The following is a 16,367-nucleotide window of genomic DNA, read 5'->3' on the forward strand; positions in this document are numbered from 1 at the left end:
GACAGAGCGAGAAAGAATGAAATTGTTTTCTTGATTCTGGCTATAATCATTATACGATCTGGTTCAGATTTTGCACTGTAGAAGATATGGTCATCCTCACCGATTCTGCGTTTTTGGTTTTATCGTATGTTTAAAATGTGGATGCACAGATTTTCGTCTTTGTGGGGCGGAAGTGGGCGGGCGAAGTTTTGAAATATTTTTGTAGCAGTGACATATCACAGAAGTCTGGATCCAAAACATCGTTGCTCTAGCTCTTATAGTCTTTGAGCACTAGGCGCTGAAGGGGACGGACGGACGGACGGACGGACGGACGGACGGACGGACGGACAGACGGACAGACAGACAGGGCTCAATCGACTCGGCTATTGATGCTGATCAAGAATATATATACTTTATGGGGTCGGAAACGATTCCTTCTGGACGTTACACACATCCACTTTTACCACAAATCTAATATACCCCAATACTCATTTTGAGTATCGGGTATAAAAAGTGAAAAGAAAAAAGTTGAAAAGTGAAATGCAAAAATAATAGCATAAAATAGAAAATAAATTTATTCCGATCAGAACAAAAAGCAAACGTCCAAGCAGGAAGTCGGGAGGTCGGAAAGCCACAGCCCGTTAAGATCCTACACCTGCATCGAGTGAAAGGCAAGTGAAGGATTGTTCTGTGGCTTTTGGGGGACATTTGCAAGAAATTCGGTACGGGCCTGTGCTCCAAACATCGCGATTCATGTACCCCTAGATGAAAGGTTTCGAATGCAGAAGAAAAAGTACCTCTTCGAGGCTGGTACTCGTGTATCGTACTCGGCCGAATTTAGCAGAAACAAGTTGGCAAATTTTGACATTTTATTCAAAGGCATACTCGATTGTTTCCGTGCTACACGAATAGTTTATAGTAGTTTATAGCCAAATAGTTTATGCACGTCAATTCTTGATAGATCTTTCTTCCACTCGCGAATCTACGTGCTCGTGATCCTTCATCAACTGGTCGCACTTGGCCATTCCGGCGGTGGCAGCAAAGCGTCCGAGGGCCGACCTTGTGCGCCGCCTGCGAGCGAGGACAGGACGGCGATCAACAGCGTCCTCAGAGCCACAATTAGCAACGCCAAGGAGGCTCCCAGTCCCAAACTCCTCTCCATCTCCCCCCCAACTCATGGGCCTCGTGCTACACGGCGGAGAAGGCGCGGAAGTGACGCTGACGGTAAGTAATATTTTTCCTATCCAGCGGCAATTCAAGCTGTTGCTCTGAACATTGCTTTCTGCTCTCCAGGTCGTACTCTGATTTACACTCTTCAAATGAAGGAGACGAAGGATCTGGACGTCGACATGAGCTGAGCTGAACAGGTGAGTGATGCTGAAAGAGGTTTTGTGTGAGCAGTGAAAGAGTTAAAACCAAGGCAATATCCCATCTTTGCAGCCATGTTATAGATGGGACTTACGATAAACCTATGCGAGCCATGCAGGTGCTGGAGGTTGTTCTGGCGTTTCACGCGCACGTCGCTCCTTCTTCAAGAGGTGTGATCCTGGAAAAACCAATTATCTTGGCGATGCCTACGAGGCTCTGCTTAGCGTCTTTGGGAATCGTCCCTTTACGAGCCACCAGCATGCTTGGACAGAGCCCCGATCGCCTTTAGAGCCATCGGCCTTTCAGAACTTCCGGCCAGCAGACAAGTCTTTGAGCTGGCTGAGAAAAAGACGATCGTTGAAGAGTACTTCTTAGCTAAAGGATGAACTCGCAGCTGAACTCCTCCATCATCCATCGGGCGCTGGATGGGTTACAACGGAACCCCAAAACAGCGTTCATCATAAGTGTGCCGCTGCGATGGTGGTCGAGGAGGAGGTGCAGGATGCAGGGTCCAAGGAATCAGCGCTAAGCGAGGCAACTGATCAGTCCGAACGGGTGAACGGGAGGACGGAGACAGCGGCTGACCCAATTATTAAAGGCAAACGCAGTTGCCTCGGTCGCTGTCGTCGTTTTCCCCGCGGCTTAGAGCTCATCAGCTCGGACTGATCACTGCTCTCGCTGGGCCACGATTCCATGCACTACACTGCTTCCTTCATTTCCTCCACGTTCGCCTCTTCAGTGGCACCCTTACGATGAACGCCATGTTTTGCGGCTCCGATTTGGCTCATCCATGGGCTTCGTTTTAGATAATAAATCTATCAGATACATTAAACTGCACACTCGCATATGGATTGCAGGCGATGCGATATTATGGTGCCACATCGACCAGTGAGAGGAGATCCAAGATCATACTTCATGCACAATTTGGAACCAACCATCGCTAACCATCACGGCATTCGCTTGGAGAAGGTAGCATGGGAGGCGGGTAGCAGATCATAGCGGATGGACTGTTTCTCGACGATCTGGAGCAAAGGGTCTCATCTCATCCGGTGACAGTAAAGTCATCAGCGCCGGAGTTCTAACAGGTGGACTATATTGCTTCAGACAGTTACAGTTCTTGTATCGCGCAGGTTACACTCGAGATTGGACTTGGCCTAGTCACTATGTCGGACCTCTCGTGCTTGGAGACATTATCCAAGAACCAACTGGACAAGGACGAGGAACTTGGCCTGCCCTGCATCCGGGTGACCGATAGCACTCATACTGTCATCATTCGAAGTTGGCGCCCAGCGATTTTGGCCTCGCCCCAGAAGAAACGCACGGCTGCTGCTTCAGCTGGGCCGAGCACAAAATGGCTGCGCGCAAACTACGAATAATGAGAGCGTGAGTGCTGTCGGTTACCGGGACGGAGGGCAGGGCAAGTTCCTCCTTGTTGTCCAGCAGGTTCTTGGTTAATGTCTCCAAGTAAGAGAGCTTCGACATGTTTGCACCAGTTGTGAAACAAAAATACAAATTAAAATAGAGAGATGACGACGACAAGGCATCGTTCGTTGGGGGTGCAGCAGTGCAGTGTCAGTGTCTCAGCCCCCATCCATCAGGGAGTCAAAGTTGAAGTATCCCCTGTATCTGCGTGAGAGCCTAGCCGCTCACACTCATCTGGCCGCCGAAGGGACGTTGAAAGGCCAGCGTGTTGGGCCGCTCCTTGGGCATCTGATACCTCAAACAGCCGCATAACTTGAACAGTTCGCTCGAAGTTAAGTGAACAATTCTGCTCGCGGGGGCTGGTTTGGGTGGGGTGGTTTGGTGGTGGGGAGGTGCACAGATTTATGATAAGCATACATACATTTAATTGGGTCGAATGTGCAGCTCTGGCAGATGCACACTTCTGGGCGAGTTCTGAGTGTTCAACCGCCAGAAGAGCTCTGTCAAAAGTTCAAAAGGTTTTCAAAAGAACTCAACAAGTTTTAAGGGTCTTTTTCTTTCAGCCTGTGCATGTGTATCTAAGATATATTATATATTATTTAAGATGTAATATATTACTTTATTGATTGATTGCTTGATTTCGGCTGAATTCTGCTGCTGCTGCTGCTGCTGAGAATTACGTCTGGCTGCTGCTTCTTTTACGATTTCTTCTGCTGTTCCTCTGTTCTCTGCAGTGCACTGCAGTGCTCTGCTCTCCTCGTGTCGTTGCTGCTTTTCTGCTGTACATCTCGTTCTGCTGTTACTCTGCTGTTAATCTGCTGGTACCGCTGTTGATCTGCTGTTGCTATTCTGTTTGTCTGCTGTTTGTCTGCTGTTGATCTGCTGTTACCGCTGTGGATCTGCTGTGGCTCTGGTCTTTGTCTGCTGTTACTCTGCTGTTAATCTGCTGTTACCGCTGTTGCTCTTCTGTTTGTCTGCTGTTTGTCTGCTGTTTGTCTGCTGTTGCTCTACTTTTTGTCTGCTGCCGATCTGCTTTCGTTTTCTTTTCAGAAAGGACCCGTCTGAGCCGACTGAGAAGTCGCTTACAAGAACAAATCGCACCATCGGTAGAGGCAATCGTAGCATTTGATAGCTTGCCCAAAACTGGCTTGGAAATATTCCATCATCCACAAAACGAAAAAATCGTCATCTTTTGCCAATAACAAGAATTGGCCGAGCACATGGTATGCCTGGGGGTATTTAATCGTTATATGTGTGTTTGCTGATACCTTGGAAATATTTGCATATTGCCGCACATGGCGAACACAACGCACCTTATCGAATCCACATTCGATCAAGCGATCACCCAGCGTCGGTCCAATTCCAGGCAACTCTGTGACAGCCTTGTCGCCCATGGGCTCTGCCACAAAGTTCTCAAATTTCTGCGACATTCCCGACATTTCCAGTTGTTAGCTTTGTATTTTTAGCAAATTACAATGAAAAATTCCAAAATTGTTCGCAACGCGACGAAATGGATTAATGACCGTAATTTAATAATGTCGAGAAATATTTGATGCTGATATTATTTTTGGTTGCTCCTCTCCTCGCTTGTTCAACGAGTTCACAAAAATAACTTCTGACAGAGTTATTTGAAAGAAAACGCCAGACTATTCGGATGATTGTCTGTATTTTACAGTCCAAGCAGTTTGTTTTTGACAGATCGTTCCGATGGCACCTAAAAAGTAGTCGGATGGAGATTTAGTGTTCTGTCAAAACGGAAGTCGGCCCTAACCTCTCGAAATGAAAAGCACACAAGAATACACAACACCAAGAACGGGAGGAATCAGCACTTGTTCAGGTAAGGACCCAAGGACTGCTCTTCAATGCATTCGGACTGGAAGCCATATTTCAGTGGGTGTCTCAATATCCGCTACAAGACTTGCCTCTGTAGCTGGTGGCATCAACATCGATTGTGGCACTTGATTGTGGCCACGCCAGTTGGTGTCTCAATATTTGGCTCTGCTCTGCGCCGCATAGATCGGATGAAGCTTTTAGCCATGAAAGCCCATCTCTCGGGAGTACGGCGAGCCGTGCCCGTGCGAGCGCAGCTCAGAGAGAGCGCTCTCTTTCGTCTGGTACGCTATGCTCTAGAACCTTTTGCGCTTGAATCTACGAAAGCTCAACTTTGAGGGGCAAAGGCACCAGCTTCAGAGCCAAATGCTGAGACACCAAGTGCCTCGGGGAGGAACAGAAGAAATCAAAGCTTCGGCGGTGAGAAACAGTAAAAAGAACAAGGCTTGAGGTCAAATACCGAGAGACACCACAAGCAGCTGCATCATTGCATAATTGAATTACTGGAACCCGCTTGTTGCGTTTGGGTGTTTTTTTTTTTCCGTGGATACGCCACGGCGGGTGAGAATCTCTAAGAGACGCGACCGGCCCGTACCAGTCAACGAACTGGACTACCCCTTCGGGGCTTCCCAGCTAAACTCACCACCACGCACAGCTGCACACCTCATTCCCCGCGGGATCACCGCAAAGTATTACTTCGCGGGGATGGGTTGCCTACGTTAGGCACTCTCCTCTACGCGTCGCTCCCTTTCGCATCTTCTCAGATCGCTCTGGATGGCTATTAGGGTGTTGCTAACGCGCTGCCAGTTCTCGTCGGACTCCGTCATGAACGCCATTAGCTCCTCTGGTCGTGGGAAATACTCTGCACTTGAGCGGTACCTCGTGCAGTGGTAGATCACATGCTCCGGATCCTCGCTCTCATTCGAACACTCAGGACACTCGGGAGTATCCTCGTGTTTGAACCTATGTAGATACTTCCTGTATCCTCCGTGACCCGTCAGGAATTGGGTGAGGTGGTAGTTCATCTCTCCGCTTCTCCGCCCTATCCATGACTCAATGTCCGGGATTAGTCTATGGGTCCACCGTCCATTTGTGGCCGTGTCCCATCTTGCCTGCCATTTTTCTATCGACGCCCGCCTTTCCGACGCACGGATGGTCTCTAGCGATGCATTAGTTCGCATCCCTGCGCGCGCTTCATATACATGCGTCATCTCGAGCGCTAGTATATCCACCGGTATCATGGCCGCGAGGACCAGGGCTGCGTTATCCGACACCGTCCTATATCCAGACACTACTCGAAGAGCGCAGAGCCGATATGGCACTGACATCTTTCTTCTTAGACTCATGTTGCCGGATAGGGTTGAAGACCACACCGGCGCAGCGTACAGTAGGATCGAGGCCACTACTCTCGCCAGGAGTATGCGACGACCTGCCTTGGGTCCACCAATATTGGGGAGCATCCTTGCGAGTGCTGCCTGCATCCGGGAGGCTTTTTGACTCACGTACTCGATGTGGGCCCGGTAGTTCAATCGGTTATCCAGCATCACGCCTAGGTACCGGATTGACTCCTGCGACTTAATAGTCGCATTACCCACGCGAAACGTCGCGTACTCCACCTTCTTCCGACTCGTGATGAGTACAGCCTCCGTTTTGTGGCCAGCCAGGTCCAATCCCGCGTTTTCCATCCAGTTGGATACGATCCGGATTGCCTCGTTGGCCGTCGCCTCGACATCTCGGAGCTCTTTGGCTACCACGACCAGGGCGAGATCGTCAGCGAAACCGACAAGCGTGCATCCCTGCGGGAGCTGGAGTCTCAGGACGTCGTCGTACATTATGTTCCACAGTAGTGGTCCTAAGACTGATCCCTGTGGAACTCCGGCTGTCACCCTGTAGAGCTTTCGTCCCTCCTCCGTCTCGTACCTCAGTACCCTACCCGACAGGTAGCTGGCTATTATTCGAAGGAGGTAGGTGGGAACTCCAATTCTCCCGAGCGCCTCGTTTATCCGAGAGCAGTTCGCTGAGTTAAACGCTTTACGGATATCCAGGGTCACCACCGCGCAGTACTCCTTTGTGCCAAATCTCCATCTTATTCCCTCGATCGCTCTGGATGCAATGTCGGTGACTGCCTTGATGGCGTCGACCGTTGATTTGGCCTTCCGGAATCCGTACTGGGACTCCGATAAGGCCTCCTTCTCCTGGATCACAACTTGCAGTCGGTTGTAGACGATTCTCTCCAGGGTTTTGCCGACCGTATCCAGCAAACATATTGGGCGGTATCCTGATGGTTCCTCCGGGGACTTATTTCCTTTGGGTAGAAGTATTAGCCGCTGCACTTTCCACTGCTCTGGAAACACTCCTTCCCGTAGGCATTTGTTGAACGTGTCAACAAATACTTCTGGTCTGGTGGTTGCTCCAAGCTTCAATGCCTTGTTTGGGATACCGTCCGGTCCTGGTGCCTTTTTATCCCCAATTCTCCTGGTAGCCGCTATCACCTCCTCAACAGAAATCTGTTGCCAAAGCTCGGAGTCTTGGCTCGAGACGCTCTCCTCCCTATACGGGTGCTGTGGGAATAGGGAATAGGAATAGGGAAATGCTACGAAGCAGGATCGGGCAGGTCACTTCCGGTGTTGACTGGCTCCTTATCCTCTTGGTGACGACCATATATGCCGTCCCCCAAGGGTTGACGTCCGCCTCCTCGCATATCTGCCTGAAGAAGGCTGACTTGCTATCCTTTATGGCACGTTTAAGGGCTCTTTTCGCTGATCGGAGTTCCTCTCCCCTGGTTTCGAACTCAGGCCGACCTCGTGCTCTCTGGTAGCACCGGCTACCAGGCAGGCTTTCCTTAGCTGGTTAACCTCCGCATTCCACCAGTAGCAGGGCGCTCCTCTTTTGCAAGGCTTCCTTCTTGGCATTGCCACCATGAGCTTCGCCAGTTTCTGAGCCAGGCCCTCTGCCGTTTCTCGCGCAGGAGCCCTGCGTTGGAGCCAGCTGGCGTTGCGCAGATATTCCGTGAAGGTTTCCACATCCAGGTGGTCGCCCTTCCATTTAGGTCCGGTAATTTTGGCTAGCTGTCTTTTCGTTGCTGCTCCGCATTCGAAGTGGATCGCCTGGTGGTCGCTGAACGTAAACTCCTCGCTTACTCTCCACGTAGCTCCCCTATGGAGTGAGACGCTCATGAAGGTTAGGTCGATAATGGACCCTCGGCCCGCCTTGAAGTAGGTTAGCTTCCTGCCATCGTTTGCGAGTATTACGTCCAAGGACGCAAATTCCTCGAGCAGACACGTGCCTCTGGCGTTGGTTTCCTTACTGCCCCACTCTACGGACCACGCATTAAAGTCTCCCGCTATTACTACGGGGGCTCTTCCGCGCGCGTCTTCCGCTATATGCGCTAGCATACTTTGGAAGCGCGCTAGGTCCCAGCTCGGCGGGGCATAGCAGCTATAGAAGGTTACCTCTCTAAGCCTCGCTCTAACAAATCCTTCGTTGGCTGCGCATATCTCCTGGGGTTGGATTTGTACGGCCCAGATGGCCGCCTTGCCGCAACTGCTGCTGGTCCAACCGCTTCCTGGTATCGCCGTGAATGGCTCGCAGATGAGCACGACTTCGGTCTTCCTCTCCCTGACTGCTTGTCTCAGGAGAGACTGAGCAGCTTCGCAATGGTTTAAGTTCAGCTGAGTACACCTCATGCTGATCTTTTAGTCAGGGCGTTCCTAAACTGGGGGCATCTACCGCTGCCGGCCACGTGCTTCCAGTCTGCGCTCGTTCCCTTGCAGAGCATGCACTGTGGTTCCAGGCTACAGTCCTTTGCCAGGTGGTTCTCCTTTCCACATCTTCTACACAGCTTGGACCTATCTACTTTGCTACTGCACTGTCGTGCCATATGCCCAAGCTCGAGACATCTGAAGCATTTGGTGACGCTGATTCGCTCACGCAGTCTGCATCTTACCCAGCCTACTTTTAGGACTCCTATTTTCCGCGAGCGCTCCAGTCGGCTTTTGCGGCCTCTTCCTTCTGCGCCGGTTGGTCACCGTCGGAAATGGGGTCTCCTCCGGCTCCTTTCTCTCCCTTTCAGCGTGGGCGTTCTTTTCAACTGCTACTCCTGGTGTGGTCTGGACCTCGACCGCTGCCTTGGTTTTTTTTGTCCGGGGTGTTGGTGCACCTGCAGCCTGTTTCCTCTTAGGCTCCGGGAGAGGTCTGAAAATCGGTGACGTCTGAGAGGACTGGTGGGTCCTGATCACCGCCTTAGCTCCTTCGTCGTGCAGCTGGATAGCAACCAGCTCATACAGCACCCTTATGCTCTCGATCGAGTCCCGCATGGGTTGGTGTATGGATCGCCTCTTGCCATCCTCGAGCATCTCCACTAGCTGCGTGATCTCTCGTCCTAGATCGCGCAGCGCTGTGCTGCCCTGAGCTTTTTGGTGCTGCTCCGGGCCAGGGAGGGCCGGCAGCGGGGCGTCGGTCCGCTCACCAGTTGGCGTTCTCGCCATTTTTTTGCTTTTATTGAAGCCTTCTGAGTCGTTCGTCGTTATGGGTGTAATACTTTTGCTCATTTTGTTGGGTCCCAACTCGTAAGCCGTTGTCCTTGTCTGTTGTACAGTCGCGTTATGATCCCATGGTTGTCTATGCAAGCAGGGAGGCCATGCGAGGGTTGACTCCCGCCCTTATGGGGTCGGGAGTTCAGAGCCGGATCCGCGCTAGTCAGGAGTGACTCAACTGAGCCTGTACGTCCAATTTAATGGCTACGGAACAAGAAGCGTGCTTAGAGATTTGCCAATTTTTCACGGGACGGGGGCAGAAGCAGCATTAACCTAGCAGCCATTTCGGCGGGGTTTCATTCCGCGTACTAAAGTGCTAGAATGCTGGCTTCCGTCAGCCCTGGGGTCATCAATCCAAAAAAAGGGGGGTCCAGTTCCTATCCTAAGACTTTACTGGTCTCCGTCTTAGTCGCCTTCTCGTATTAGCTAGGTGTTTCACAAGTGTGTTAGACCTATCCGGGGGATACCTGGCTTGTGCCGGCGGTTACGAGTTGCTTTAGTGCTCTTTAGAGGGAGCAGAACATCCCCGTGTCTTCTTCGCCTCATACGACAAGCTGTGACATGCTGTGGTGGTATTCTACCGCCCGCTCACCACACGGTGTACACTGTGTGTGTGTGTGTGTGTGTGTGTGGTGTTTTGGCCAGATCGCTGGCATATGGACAAACACATGTTCGGGCTTGTTGGCGATTGAATTCATCCGTATATCTTTTGTGCATTTGTGTGTGCAATCTATTAGATGTTTGAATATGAAATTTGTCAGCCTGCCTTTTGGCCTGCTGCACATTTGACAAAACACTTAACTTTAACCTTGACCTTAGCTGTATTCCTTGGAAGACTTGGGCATATTTCATGTGCGGCTGCTGCACAGCAACAACAACAACAACTGCTACCAAATTGACTAATGGCCTTGACTGAAGGTGGGGCTTACGAGCTCCGGAGCGGGGCTGGCCTGGGCTTAGGCCGTGGGGAAGGATGAAAGATGGAAGTACCACCAGCAGCAACAGCAACAGCAACAGCAGCAGCAGCAGCAGCAGCTGCATGGCCTGATAAACATTTGTTTAACATGACCATTAAGACAAGTCAAACTGCACACGCACACGCACACGCATGCACACAGGGATACACAGGACCTCATAGATACACTCATCCATGCAAATGCCGCAATATGGCATAGAACATGCAATATGCCACACACGGACCGCACACACACGCACACAGACGAGCACACACACGCACACACTAATAAGTAACAAACAACAGACACGATTACAACCAAATGACACAGAAAATCACTCCTGGGCGTTATGTAGATGCTCATTGCATTCGGTTTTGGAACAACTCCGACCCGCCCCACCCTGCCCCATGCCTACACCGCCCTCGCTTCGGTTCGGGTCTGTGCGGTTCAGTTCATATGAAAGTAAATTAGCTTAGTGCCCATCGATGCACTGGCAAAACAGAATATGTCCTTGTTACAAGCGGAACTCCAGGTAGAGGACTGGGATGTAAATGTATTTCTTATAACTATTTTCCCATATATTAGATGTTCTCAAATATGTTAACGCATAGCCAAAAACTCATCGCCCAACTTAAATGTAAAGCTAACGGACCACTCAACGATCTTTCATTCACTCTCATCGAATACACAAACCATGTTAAACAGAACTAGCAGGCTCTGCAGAGCTCAGATCAATAATCATCAAATACACAAACCATGCTAAACTAAACTCGCGTTAACATAACAACAATTTGAGGGTCTGCAGAGCTCAGATCAATAATCTTCAATAATCATCAAATACACGAACCATGTTAAACTGAACATCGCTTTAACATGACATATAACATTCAGGATCTGCAGAGCTTAAATCAAAAATCTTGAAGAATCATCAAATACACGAACAATGTTAAGCTTAACATCGCTTTAACTTAACATAGAACTTTCAGGGTCTGCAGAGCCCTCGATCCAATAATCTTCAACTCAGTCCTGGAAGCACCTTTACTCAATACAATAAAAAAATCAAAAAATTAAATATTAAATGTGTGTTTTTTATAGTTAATTAAAATCCAGTTATATAAACCTTCTCTATCGGATAATTATTAAATCCAGACCAAGGCCAAACACTTTCCATCTTATGGTCGTCCTCCGCTATTCTCTATTTTCTTTTGGGAAAAGATCTTTCTCTTTCTTACGATTTTTTTCTATGTATATTTTATACTAAATGTTCACAGGTGGAAACTTTTTAAGTAAACACCGAAAAATGATGCTATTTGAAAATTCTCCCTGTAGACAGATCCTTCCTCTTGGCTTACCAAAAACAATTATTGCCATATCTTTCACCAGTTCGGCGTTAAAATTCTTCAAGCTTCAAACCATTGGCCCCTAAAAATTTTGCCTAGCCCTTCGGCAAGACACTGAAAATTCTCTCAGTGAACCCGGCTGACTTCTGGCAGCTATTTATGTGCAATCTGCTTCCCCTTCCATCAGGGGGGCCCCCGTGCATGTTCCATAGGCCGGTGCGTGTCTGCAGTCCACAAAATACGCCGTGCCAGAGTTCCATTGCCGGACGGACAGAAGGAGAGCCCAGGCGACTGACTTAGTGACTCTCCCTCTCTCTCTATCTGCCGCCCCGACCATCGTTCCAGCCAATAGGGCTTAAATCGACATAAATGCGGTCATTGGGGGGCCCGCAGGACCAAGGGCGAGCATTTCGCTTTCGATTTGTTTATAGCTGCGTTTAATAAATTACAAATGAACTTGGATCTTGGCCTCATCTTCCGGCCTCCTTCCGGAATTGAGTTAGCATTGAGCTCATGGACAAAGCAGTCTCATTCTTAGCTTCTTCTCCTTCGAGTCGATAATCTATGGGAAGTAACAGCATTTGCATTAGTTCTGGGATGGGGCGGGAAGCCCTGGGTCTCTGGGCAATCAGGGGACGATATATAGTTACCTTTTGTACAGGAAAATACCCAACACATCTACTGAAAGTATCTTCAAATATAGCTCTCCTGGAACTTACGACGGGTATTAGTACTTCTTCCACGGCAATCATCCAATGACCAATTGTTGACATTACAATACCATTTTCTTGCCATTAGCCTTCAAGGACTACCCTCTCTCTCCCCCTCTCTCTTTGTAATTACAATCCCAGGGTAAGGCTTTCTTTCATATTCCCTTTACAAAAACTTATTGAGGGTAGATTTTTGTTTCTGTATTTGTTCTTCGCTTTTCCAATGTTTATTTGGTTTGGCTTCGATGTTTTCTCTATTAGTTTCTGTGAGTGTTTGTCGGAGTTCTAAGAAATATGAGTGCCCCGTGGCTGGTCCAGTTTCCAGCTTCCATCCACACGGCTCCCAGCTGATGGTGATGCCTGCCCCCGCAGTGACTCATAAAAATAGTGCAAAATAGCAAATGCTGCAAACGCCAACGAACCAAAAATGAAATGGCTTAAGCTTTCCAAAAGCGTCGTACTCCCATCCTTTGGTCCTTTCTCCCTCTTTCTCTCTCTCTTTCTCTGCTGCTGTTCAAATATAAATGCATTTGCGCCCGACCACAAAATGTGTTCAGCCGGAAATTGTACGTGGAAAGGGTGCACTGAGAGAAATGTTGCATTAAATTCATGACAGATTATCCGCACTATCCACAGAAATCTGCTTTTATGTCACTGTTCATAATTAACGGTAGTACGACTTCATAGTGAAACGCAAAGGTATTGAAGAAAAAAACACGGACTGTTCAAAGCAACAGCTGTAACAGAGCAACAGCGATGTTAACAGCCCGCGTTAGTTGCCCGTTAACAGTCGTTAACAGCTCCAGTGAACAGGCCCTGTAAAAAGCCTGTTAACAGCCTCGGTAACAGCCTCAAAGATAGCTTTTTCCCTTAACAGTCTTTTAACAGGCCTGGTAACAGACTCACGGGTGCCGCTTTCCCTTAACAGTCTGCAACCGTTCTACAGCGCAGAGCACTGTAATCGCTCTAACGATCCACACGGATTTCGAGAGGTATTATTTATAGTTTTTTATCACCATTATTGGGGTTTCTATTGAACAATATTTTCCACTACAATTCAACAATCTTCGTCATTTTTTGGATACTTGTTCTAAGCGATTCAAACTAAGGACTTCTGTCGATGTGGCTGACGGAGGTGGCGGTGTGTTTGAGGGTCTTTTCTCCAGTGTCCTGTTATGTTGTGGTTGTATGGTCTTCCAGCAACTCTACTGCAAGGGATTCCAAATCTTGCACTTCCTCAGCGGCTCATTGGATCGCTCGCAGATCGTCAGTTTGGACAGATTGGCGGTTGTTTGCGGCAACATCGAAGGCTGCCAGGGCGCCGGCATCCCGACGTCGCTGGGTGGCGCGGCCATGGGTGCTGGAGCGGCAGCACGATCGGCAGCTGGAGCAGAACGGCTAACGGATGATGGGTGACTGGCTGCACGTCCATCTCGGCGTATCATTTCGCTTGATTCGGTTGTGATAATTGATTTGAAATTTGAAATGTTCTTTCACGAAAAATTTTTGACTGGGAGACTCCAATCGACAAGAAACTTCGTCCTGCTTTTCGGAACACACTAAATGCGACTTTTATGGATATGCTTTTGTAAAAATCGTTGGCTCAATCGGAGTCGAATGCTTTTCTCAGTGCACAAAAGAACAGAAAAGGGGGGGGCCATTGGAGGCTCCTTCACTGGGATGAGGCGGGGAGAGGGCCTTGTGTGGGTTGTGCCGGGGTCCCCTTGGCTCTGGTCTGGCTGCCATATGTTCCATTAGCATTTTTTTAAGAGCCTATTTCCATCGCTACCATTTTAACAGATTTTTCACCCCCCAGTAGAAGAAGCGGACTTCTACGGAATATTGCGGTTAAACTTTTCACTAAACAAAAACATGGCACAAAAATATGGAAACAGTAACTGAGAAAAAGGGTAAGAAAAGCTGTGGGCAGCGCTGTTAACCGTCTGTTAAGAGTGCCGTGTACCACGCTCAGTTAACAGGCTGTTACCGAACAGTGTAACGGCTCGCTGTTACTGCAAGAAGAAGATGGGCCCCTATCCCTCTGCCTTTTTTTCGTTTGTCTACTCAATTTTAACCTCCGAAAAACAATAATTTTACTGAAAAAAGGCAATACCAAAGATTCTTCAGAATGTAACCAGAAATCCTTACCAAAAATACTGCTCTTCCCAATGAATCGTAGATAAATAAGCACAGGAACTGCTTCTTAACTCATATAAAAAATATGTATATACTTTTAGTTTTGATTTTCCTGTTTGTTGATCAGATTTTTGTCTCTAATGCAAGTTTGGTGGAGCAGGAGACGACATGGGTCGACCTTGGGAAGCTTCGAAATTGCAAAGATCGAGAGCACAAGTCCGCAAACAGATTGCGTGGAAAATTCTGGGTATTGGAGAACTTTGTGCGGGCGGATCATGGACGGATAAGTTGCTGCTCGAACGTGACGTATACAACCCATGCGGACTATAGGTATTTGGACAATTTGGTGCCGCTGCTGGAGCGCTGGAGATCGCCTTTGAGTCTGGCTCTGTACGCACCCGGCACGGACTGGGAGCCGACCATCGAGAGCATCCTGTGGCTGCTGCAGTGCGATGCTGGTCGGGACCTGGTGCGCGGTCTGACCAGCTTCCACATCTACTTTCAAGTGGGACACACGCCCAGGGTTGTGCTCAGGGCAGAGACGATTCTCGCATGGAAGTTGGACTGCAGTGGACGGCCACCCTATGAGGGAATCGTCGGAAAGCGGACCTACCGCTCGCAGAAGGACCTCGACTATCCCGTCAACACTGGCCGGAACATAGCCCGGGAGGCAGCGCTCACCCACTTCGTTCTGGCCTCGGACATCGAGCTGTATCCCACGCCGGGTCTGGTGTCCAAGTTTTTCAATATGCTCGGACGCTACAGCGACGGGTTCGCAGCGAAGCACCTGCCGGTGCCGGTGGTCTATGTGCTGCGTATCTTTGAGGTGGAGTCCAATGCTACGATGCCAAGCGACAAGCTGCAGTTGCAGGACATGCTGTGGAGCTCTCAGGCGGTGCCCTTCCACATGAACATCTGCCCCCACTGCCACAAGGGACCCAAGCTGGAGGAGTGGATCAATGCCAGCGTCTCGGATGAGCTGAATGTCTTTCACAAGGGCATACGGATGGGCAGGGAGAACCGCTGGGAGCCGATTTTCATTGGCTCCACCACGGATCCGCCGTACGACGAGCGCCTGAGCTGGGAGGCGATGAGCGACAAGATGACCCAGGCCTATGCTATGTGTGCTCTGGGCTATGAGTTTCACATCCTGGACAATGCCTTTCTGGTGCACAAGCCCGGCATCAAGCCCGGCCTCGACAACCCCGAACGTCACGATCTGGCTCTCCGAACGGAGTCCGTTATTCGCTCAAGATTCTTTCGGGAAATGCGCATCATCTACGGCAGTCGTGACGGTTGTTTGCCTTAAGAATCGTATAAAGTATATGCCCTGAGACACCACGTCTACCCTGTACGTGCGACTTTTGGCGGATTGAACTTCAAAACGGAGCCATAGCTCTCTCTCTCTCTCTCTCTCTCTCTGCCTTTTGCCTATTTGCAACGATTGGGTTCGGGTGTCTGCCACACAATGGGGAGCGTAGGACCAGTGCTGTTTTGTGGACTCGTTAACATCGTCATTGCCATCAGTGGCACCTGGCAGCCAGCACTTGCACCTGGCTGACGCTGCAGTTTCGTCCTCTGCCACACGCCACACCAGGGCCGGGGCATGTCGTGTCATGCCAGCATGCCAGAGAACGCGTCAAAGTGCAAATGAGCTCAACGATGTCTGCATTTGGTGTGATGCGATTCCCGCCCCTCCCCCTTTCGGATGCGAATGGAAGGATGGCGTTGGGCAAACACAATAAATGCATTCATGCAATATGCAGCAGGTAATCTCGTTGCTTTTAATCGCTGTTTGACATCAAAATTACAATTTTCTTAAGATGCTTTCTCGACACCAACGGCAGCGTCCCCATCCATCTTCTATCTTCTATCCAGCATCTGCCATCTTCCATCTTCCAACTGCATTTGAATAAAAAGGATATTCATTCATTGTGGCATGTTTGCTTAAGCTCTGCTTTTGATGGCCTGAAGGGGGCCCGGGGCCCCCGTCCCCAGCCGGGTCCTGGCAACATCTCAAGAAAGTTTCTATAACGATTTCTATGGCATAAAAGAGACTTCTCTGGCCCTCGCATCTTTGCATAGTCAAAT

The 16,367-nt window shown here is 49.4% G+C and overlaps 3 protein-coding genes across 3 annotated transcripts; 2 read left to right on the forward strand and 1 right to left on the reverse strand.

Annotated features, from left to right (window-relative positions):
• The first annotated feature begins 758 nt into the window (after positions 1–758).
• Positions 759–2,284, forward strand: LOC108163872. The gene is made up of 4 exons (XM_033392964.1): positions 759–802; positions 941–1,203; positions 1,273–1,346; positions 1,420–2,284. Exons 1-3 carry the CDS (start codon positions 759–761, stop codon positions 1,335–1,337), a joined length of 372 nt encoding a protein of 123 aa, XP_033248855.1. The 3' UTR covers positions 1,338–1,346; positions 1,420–2,284.
• Positions 2,285–3,321: 1,037 nt separating this feature from the next.
• On the reverse strand, positions 3,322–4,460 carry LOC108163871 (barrier-to-autointegration factor-like). Its single transcript, XM_033393379.1, has 2 exons — positions 4,083–4,460; positions 3,322–3,998 (listed from the first exon to the last, which is right to left on the reverse strand). The coding sequence occupies exons 1-2, from the start codon at positions 4,206–4,208 to the stop codon at positions 3,852–3,854; spliced, it is 273 nt and encodes a 90-aa protein (XP_033249270.1). The 5' UTR covers positions 4,209–4,460; the 3' UTR covers positions 3,322–3,851.
• Positions 4,461–4,504: 44 nt separating this feature from the next.
• On the forward strand, positions 4,505–15,683 carry LOC108161457 (beta-1,4-glucuronyltransferase 1). The gene is made up of 2 exons (XM_017295720.2): positions 4,505–4,606; positions 13,960–15,683. The coding sequence occupies exon 2, from the start codon at positions 14,362–14,364 to the stop codon at positions 15,583–15,585; it is 1,224 nt and encodes a 407-aa protein (XP_017151209.2). The 5' UTR covers positions 4,505–4,606; positions 13,960–14,361; the 3' UTR covers positions 15,586–15,683.
• The last annotated feature ends 684 nt before the right edge of the window (positions 15,684–16,367 follow it).

This window comes from Drosophila miranda, chromosome 4 (assembly GCF_003369915.1).
Source record: "Drosophila miranda strain MSH22 chromosome 4, D.miranda_PacBio2.1, whole genome shotgun sequence".
Taxonomy (NCBI): domain Eukaryota; kingdom Metazoa; phylum Arthropoda; class Insecta; order Diptera; family Drosophilidae; genus Drosophila; species Drosophila miranda.

Bases quoted from the DNA above. Each gene is read 5' to 3' on its own strand.
- LOC108163872 (XM_033392964.1), top strand. From the start codon at position 759: ATGCAGAAGAAAAAGTACCTCTTCGAGGCTGGTACTCGTGTATC. The intron at 803-940 runs GTACTCGGCCGA...AATTCTTGATAG, and splicing joins GAGGCTGGTACTCGTGTATC to ATCTTTCTTCCACTCGCGAA. The intron at 1,204-1,272 runs GTAAGTAATATT...TCTGCTCTCCAG, and splicing joins GCGCGGAAGTGACGCTGACG to GTCGTACTCTGATTTACACT.
- LOC108161457 (XM_017295720.2), top strand. From the start codon at position 14,362: ATGTATATACTTTTAGTTTTGATTTTCCTGTTTGTTGATCAGATTTTT.
- LOC108163871 (XM_033393379.1), bottom strand. From the start codon at position 4,208: ATGTCGGGAATGTCGCAGAAATTTGAGAACTTTGTGGCAGAGCCCATG. The intron at 3,999-4,082 runs GTGCGTTGTGTT...AAATACCCCCAG, and splicing joins TCGAATGTGGATTCGATAAG to GCATACCATGTGCTCGGCCA.